We start from the raw sequence: 7612 nt of genomic DNA on the forward strand, positions 1-7612 counted from the left end.
CTTTTTGTCCTAGCGCCTTTAGTTTAGCCAGAAAATGGATTTTATGTTTTCACTCAAAAAATCGATTTTTGGGGAAATTGAAGTGATCACAGATTTTCTTTCTTTTTGTCCTAGCGCCTCTAGTTTAGCCAGAAAATGGACTTTTATGTTTTCACTCAAAAAATCGATTTTGGTGGGAAATTGAAGTGATCACAGATTTTCTTTCTTTTTGTCCTAGCGCCTCTAGTTTAGCCAGAAAATGGACTTTTATGTTTTTAAAAAAAAATCGATTTTTGGTGGGAATTAAGTGATCCAGATTTTCTTTCTTTTTGCCTAGCGCTTTGTTTAGCCAGAAAATGGACTTTTATGTTTTCACTCAAAAAATCGATTTTGTGGGAAATTGAAGTGATCACAGATTTTCTTTCTTTTTGTCCCTAGCGCCTTTAGTTTAGCCAGAAAATGGACTTTTATGTTTTCACTCAAAAAATCGATTTTGGTGGGAAATTGAAGTGATCACAGATTTTCTTTCTTTTTGCCCTAGCGCTTGTTTAGCCAGAAAATGGACTTTTATGTTTTCACTCAAAAAATCGATTTTGGATGGGAATTGAAGTGATCACAGATTTTCTTCTTTTGTCCTAGCGCCTTTAGTTTAGCCAGAAAATGGACTTTTATGTTTTCACTCAAAAAATCGATATTTGGTGGGAATTGAAGAGATCACAGATTTTCTTTCTTTTTGTCCGTAGCGCCTTTAGTTTTAGCCAGAAAAATGGACTTTTAGGTTTTCACTCAAAAATCGAATTTTTGGTGGGAAATTGAAGTGATCACAGATTTTCTTTCTTTTTGCCCTAGCGCTTTAGTTTAGCCAAAAATGGACTTTTATGTTTTCACTCAAAAATAGGATTTTGTGGGAAATTAAGTGATCACAGATTTTCTTTCTTTTTGCCTAGCGCCTTTAGTTAGCCAGAAAATGGACTTTTATGTTTTCACTCAAAAATCGAATTTTTGGTGGGAAATTGATAGTGATCACAGATTTCTTTTTTTTGTCCTAGCGCCTTTAGTTAGCCAAAAAATGGACTTTATTGTTTTCACTCAAAAAATCAATTTTTGGTGGGAAATTGAATATGATCACCAGATTTGCTTTCTTTTTGTCCTAGCGCCTTTAGTTTAGCCAGAAAATGGACTTTTAGGTTTTCACTCAAAAAATCGATGTTTGATGGGAAATTGAAGTGATCACAGTTTTTCTTTCTTTTTGTCGTAGCGCCTCTAGTTTAGCCAGAAAATGGACTTTTAGGTTTTCACTCACAAAAATCGATGTTTGATGGGAAATTGAAGTGATCACAGATTTTCTTTCTTTTTGTCGTAGCACCTCTTAGTTTAGCCAGAAATGGACTTTTATGTTTTTACTAAAAAAATCGATTTTTGTGGGAAATTGAAGTGATTACAGATTTTCTTTCTTTTTGTCCCTAGCGCCTTTAGTTTAGCCAGAAAATGGACCTTTATGTTTTCACTCAAAAAATCGATATTTGGTGGGAAATTTGAAGTGATCACAGATTTTCTTTCTTTTGTCGTAGCGCCTTTGGTTTAGCCAGAAATGGACTTTTATGTTTTCACTCAAAAAATCGATATTGGTGGGAATTTGAAGTGATCACAGATGTTTCTTTCTTTTTGTCCTAGCGCTTTGGTTTAGCCAGAAAATGGACTTTTATGTTTTTCACTCAAAAAATCAAGTTTGATGGGAAATTGAAGTGATGCCACAGATTTCTTTCTTTTTTGTCGTAGCGCCTCTAGTTTAGCCAGAAAATGGACTTTTAAGTTTCACTCAAAATATTGATTTTTGTTGTGAAATAAAAGGAATAATTTAGTATTGTTGTATTCTAATTATTTATTTTTCCACATTCATATACAACTAATTATTTAAAAAATATTATACAAATATATAAACTCACATTAAAAATTTAACGATATGGCCAGAATAGTGTTAAAATGGAAAAAACTGCAGACATGGAATGGAATTGCATAAATTATTCATGCAAAACTTTGCATGAGTCTTAATCATGTTCTCTTCGCCGACCTTATCAGCAACCACTTCACAGGCAGATTTTTCAGTTGGTATGGCAACACAGCCCTTTTTCAGTTTGGTTTATCATTGTCTGTTGAAGGAAAAATAATAATAATAGTAATTAATTTATTTGTAAAATCAATTAAATCTTTAGTAGAGAAAGATAATAAATCCGAACTTTTGATGATTTGATTTAACTTGAAACTAACCTTTATATTCCACAGAGTAACAGCTATAGCCGATTCGCTGGTATCGCGACGACTACGGGAAATACGACGATAATTGTTTAGTAATATAGCTGATGGAGAAATTGAACGTTTTGATTTGGTATTAACAGTTTTGTTTCGGCTGTATTGGTTGTTGTTGTAGAATCTGCAGTTGTGGTTACTGGTGAGGAAACGGTTGTTGTTTCTGGTTCGTTGGTAGTCAATTCGGATTTTACAGTTGTTGGTTAAAGGAGAATTACCAATTGTAGTTTCGGTTGCAATGGTGTTGTTGTGCAGGACCTGAGGTTGGGGTTTCTGGTGCTGAAACAGTTGTTGTTTCGGGTTGAACTGTAGATGGTGCTGTTACCGGATCGTCAACAGTAGTCGATTCTGGCTCAACTGTCCCCCAAAGTCGTTGTTATCGGATCTTTAATAGTTGTAGATTCGGGTTTAATGCTTGTTGTTTCGGGTTGTGAAGTTGTTGTTTCTGGAGCACCAGTTGTTGTTGATTCAGGTGTGTTAGTTGTAGTAATAGTTTCTAAAGTTGTTGTTTCTGGAGTACCAGTTGTTGTTGATTCAGGTGTATTAGTTGTCGTTTCTGTAGCACCAGTTGATGTTGATTCAGGTGTATTAGTTGTTGTAACAGATCCTGAAGTGGTTGTTTCCGGAGCACTAGTAGTTGTTATTTCAGGACTAGCTTCCGATGTTGTTTCACTTCCAATTGTTGTCGTTTCTGGAGCAATTGTTGTTGTTGGTGCTGCAGATTCAGTAGTCGTTGTTGCGCCTGAGCCTGTTGTTGATTCAGGACTTTCTGTAGTCGATGCTGTTTCGCCAGATTCCGTTGTTGTTTCCGGTTCTCCTGAACCTGATTCAGTTGTTGTATCATGTGATTCGGTAGTTTCCGTTCCACTTGTTGATTCCGTTGTTGATACTGGCTCAGGTTCTGGTGTTGTTATTTCCTCAGGTCCACAAGATTCTTTGGTCATTTTTGAAATATCGGAGCAATCGTCGCCATCGCAAACGTAACATTGTAAAATTTCAGCTAAAAATAAATTAATCTTATTTAGTTCTATAGTTCCTAATTTTAAAATTATTATTTTTTAGTTTCAAATTTCGTTGAATAGTTTTATTGAGACAAAATATATGTTTTTAATTACAAACATAATTAAAATGATTCATTTGAAATGAAAAATTTATAAAAATCTATAACAAGAAGCAACATGACTTTGATTTTATCTTAATTTTATTGATATCTTTGTTTTATTACATTAACATTTTTTTTAATAATAAAATGTCTATTATATTTCGCAATACACTGGAAAAATGAACAGTTCTAGTTCTAGTTCAGTTCTAATTCAGTTCTAGTTCAGTTCTAAGTTCAGATTCTAGTTCAGTTCTAGTTCTAGTTCAGTTTCTAGTTCAGTTCTAGTTCAGTTTCTAGTTCAGTTCTAGTTCAGTTCTAGTTCAGTTCTAGTTCAGTTCTAGTTCAGTTCTAGTTCAGTTTCTAGTTCAGTTCTAGTTCAGTTCTAGTTCGGTTCTAGTTCAGTTCTAGTTCAGTTCTAGTTCTGTTCTAGTTCAGTTTCTAGTTCGTTTCTAGTTCAGTTTCTAGTTCAGTTCTAGTCAGTTCTAGTTCAGTTCTAGTTAAGTTCTAGTTCAGTTCTAGTTCAGTTCTAGTTCAGTTCTAGTTAAGTTCTAGTTCAGTTCTAGTTCAGTTCTAGTTCAGTTCTAGTTCAGTTCTAGTTCTGTTCTAGTTCAGTTCTAGTTCAGTTCTAGTTCAGTTCTAGTTCAGTTCTAGTTCAGTTCTAGTTCAGTTCTAGTTCAAGTTCTAGTTCAGTTCTAGTTCAGTTCTAGTTCAGTTCTAGTTCAGTTCTAGTTCAGTTCTAGTTCAGTTCTAGTTCAGTTCTAGTTCAGTTCTAGTTTCAGTTCTAGTTCAGTTCTAGTTCAGTTCTAGTTCGTTCTAGTTCAGTTCTAGTTCAGTTTTCTAGTTCAGTTCTAGTTCAGTTCTAGTTCAGTTCTAGTTCAGTTCTAGTTCAGTTCCTAGTTCAGTTGTAGTTCAGTCTAGTTCAGGTTCTAGTCAGTTCTAGTTCAGTTCTAGTTCAGTTCTAGTTCAGTTCTAGTTCAGTTCTAGTTCAGTTCTAGTTCAGTTCTAGTTCAGTTCTAGTTCAGTTCTAGTTCAGTTCTAGTTCAGTTCTAGTTCAGTTTCTGTCAGTTGTAGTTCAGTTCTAGTTCAGTTCTAGTTCAGTTCTAGTTCAGTTCTAGTTCAGTTCTAGTTCAGTTCTAGGTTCAGTTCTAGTTTCAGTTTCTAGTTCAGTTCTAGTTCAGTTCTATTCAGTTCGAGTTATTCTAGTTCAGTTTCTAGTTCAGTTCAGTTCAGTCAGTTTTCTAGTCAGTTTTTCTAGTTCAGTTCTAGTTCAGTTCTAGTTCAGTTCTAGTTCAGTTCTAGTTCAGTTCTAGTTCAGTTTCTAGTTCAGTTCGAGTTCAAGTTCTAGTCAGTTCTAGTTCAGTTCTAGTTCAGTTCTAGTTCAGTTCTAGTTCAGTTCTAGTTCAGTTCTAGTTCAGTTCTAGTTCTGTTCTAGTTCATTCTAGTTCAGTTTATCACAAGTTCCAAGATGACACAGATCAAAAAAATTTGAATAAATTCAAAACCTAGAGACCAAACACTGGAATTGAATCTGGACACAGAATTCAATCCATCGCATCAGGTGTTCAGAATATGATATTTCGATAAACTGATCTGAGGCCAGATTCATACTATGCTCTGCTCAATCTTGGTTGGTCTGTGTAATTAAAGGATCTGAAATAGTTCCCATTAAACTCTCTCTAGAATATTTATTTTATGAAAAGTAAATAAAAAATTCAAGTACTTTTTCCTGATGCTGAGATTTTAATTTAATTTTTTTAATTAAAATCTGATTTATAATATTATAATTATTTTATTAATATTTTCCATATGTTATTAAAATTTTGAACGTTTTTGTTGTATTTTTTAATATATTGTTTAATTTATTTAAAAAGTTTATTAATTTAGAATTCACATATTAAAACTTTTATAGATTTTTTTTATTCACAGACATTTGTTTAATCTTTTAAAAAAAATCAGTTTTCAAAACTGAATTTCCATTCAAATTTCGTACCTTTGGAATGGGTCACTGTCAGTGCCGCTAGTAAAAATATATAAAATAATTTCATTTTTTATATATTTTACTTAATTTTGTTTTTAAAAAAATATGTTCTTTTAAATATTAAAAAGTATTAGCAAATTCTTTAATACTTTTAAATTTTTTGTCTATTATTCTAACGAGTATTTATCTTCGTTCTTTAAACGATCTTTTCACCACAATTGTCTACAATAATTTGACAATATCGATAAAGAGCACAGACGTTCGTATTGCCACGGCTTTTAAATTATTACTAACAATTAATTTGTTAACAACAAATGGTTTTTATCATTTCTTTTGCATTTCCGATAGATTCTATACAGCAAACGAGGCGATTGTACTATAAGCGAGTTATATGCGTTAGGGCTTGCTCCGCTTTTCCCCTATCAATTGCTAATAGTTTTTTTTTTGAGATAAAATTTGTGTAAAATACTGATTTCGTTTGTTTTTCTTGTATGGCCAACATCTCTATAACGATATAATAAATATGTATAACGGGGGAATAAAAAAAGTTAAATAAATATGCGAAAAAATCACCCAAAAAATTATTAGATAAGACAAGGGCTTTGTTTGCGTTTTAGCTAAATTGATACAAATTTATATAGTCTTTGCTTTAAACAATTAAAAAAGATATAACATTTAATAAAAATAGAATTCTTTTTAAATTGTAAAAAACATTATTTTAAAAAATTCTACGAAATTTTAATAAATAGATCACTTAAAAAGATCATAATAATTATGAAGGGTAATTTTTATTTTATTTTATAATAATATAGTCTGCAATTCATATGGCGTGTTTCTAGGTGAAAACCATTAAATTAACTAAGATGCGGAGTTGTGTGTAAGAAATCGGACTTACGAACACAAGACATCGGTTCGTATTATGTTTTTGCTTTACACCAAAAAACTTGTTTAACTCCCAATTTATAAGTACTTATTTAAGTAATAATCTGTAAGCGAGACAGGTCTTCAAAATCATCACTCTGAGTTAAAAAGCAATAGTGAGTAAGTAGCGCATATTAGCTTTTTAACTCATTTCATTTTAATGTAAGTTTTTGCTGGGTTGTAATAATACTCTTACATGTGATGAATAGCTTACATCCTGTGAGTCATATTTACTTTATTTAATTGTTGTTAAATAATAAACTTATAAACTTTGTCATAAATATTCTAGATATTTCAATTTATTATTGATATTTTTTGAAAATTTCGATATTATTTATTGAGTTCTAGTCTGTTCGCTTCTGTTCTTTTCTGTTCTAGTTCTGTTCTGTTCTAGTTCTGTTCTAGTTCTGTTCTAGTTCTGTTCTAGTTCTGTTCTAGTTCTGTTCTAGTTTCTGTTCTAGTTCTGTTCAGTTCTGTTTCTAGTTCTGTCTAGTTCTGTTCTAGTTCTGTGTCTAGTTCTGTTCTAGTTCTGTTCTAGTTCTGTTCTAGTTCTGTTCTAGTTCTGTTCTAGTTCTGTTCTAGTTTCTGTTCTAGTTCTGTCTAGTTCTGTTCTAGTTTTGTTCTAGTTCTGTTCTAGTTCTGTCTAGTTTCTGTTCTGTTCTGTTCCAATTCTGTTCTAGTTCCTGTTCTGTTCAGTTCTAGTTCAGTTCTAGTTCAGTTCTAGTTCAGTTCTAGTTCAAGTTCTAGTTCAGTTCTAGTTCAGTTCTGTTCAGTTCTAGTTCAGTTCTAGTTCAGTTCTAGTTCATTCTAGTTCAGTTCTAGTTCAGTTCTAGTTCAGTTCTAGTTCAGTTCTAGTTCAGTTCTAGTTCAGTTCTAGTTCAGTTCTAGTTCAGTTCTAGTTCAGTTCTAGTTCAGTTCTAGTTCAGTTCTAGTTCAGTTCTAGTTCAGTTCTAGTTCAGTTCTAGTTCACTTCTAGTTCAGTTCTAGTTCACTTCTAGTTCAGTCTAGTTCAGTTCTAGTTCAGTTCTAGTTCAGTTCTAGTTCAGTTCTAGTTCAGTTCTAGTTCAGTTCTAGTTCAGTTCTAGTTCAGTTCTAGTTCAGTTCTAGTTCAGTTCTAGTTCAGTTCTAGTTCAGTTCTAGTTCAGTTCTAGTTCAGTTCTAGTTCAGTTCTAGTTCAGTTCTAGTTCAGTTCTAGTTCGGTTCTAGTTCAGTTCTAGTTCAGTTCTAGTTCAGTTCTAGTTCAGTTCTAGTTCAGTTCTAGTTCAGTTCTAGTTCAGTTCAGTTCTAGTTCAGTTCAGTTCTCAGTTCAGTTCTAGTTCAGTTCT

The 7612-nt window shown here is 32.6% G+C and overlaps 1 protein-coding gene across 1 annotated transcript; it reads right to left on the reverse strand.

Annotated features, from left to right (window-relative positions):
• Positions 1 to 2015: 2015 nt before the first annotated feature.
• On the reverse strand, positions 2016 to 5526 carry LOC119613488 (mucin-2-like; the record flags this gene model as incomplete). Its single annotated transcript, XM_037969515.1, is given in 5 exon segments — positions 2016 to 2116; positions 2334 to 2463; positions 2505 to 2647; positions 2649 to 3286; positions 5379 to 5526. Coding segments are annotated over 5 exon segments (1067 nt in total), but the record flags the coding sequence as incomplete, so codon positions are not given.
• Between the last annotated feature and the right edge of the window lie 2086 nt (positions 5527 to 7612).

Source organism: Lucilia sericata, unplaced genomic scaffold, assembly GCF_015586225.1.
Source record: "Lucilia sericata isolate MDLA Ls3-8-SP2 unplaced genomic scaffold, ASM1558622v1 Contig002152F_arrow, whole genome shotgun sequence".
NCBI classification, from domain to species: Eukaryota; Metazoa; Arthropoda; class Insecta; order Diptera; family Calliphoridae; genus Lucilia; species Lucilia sericata.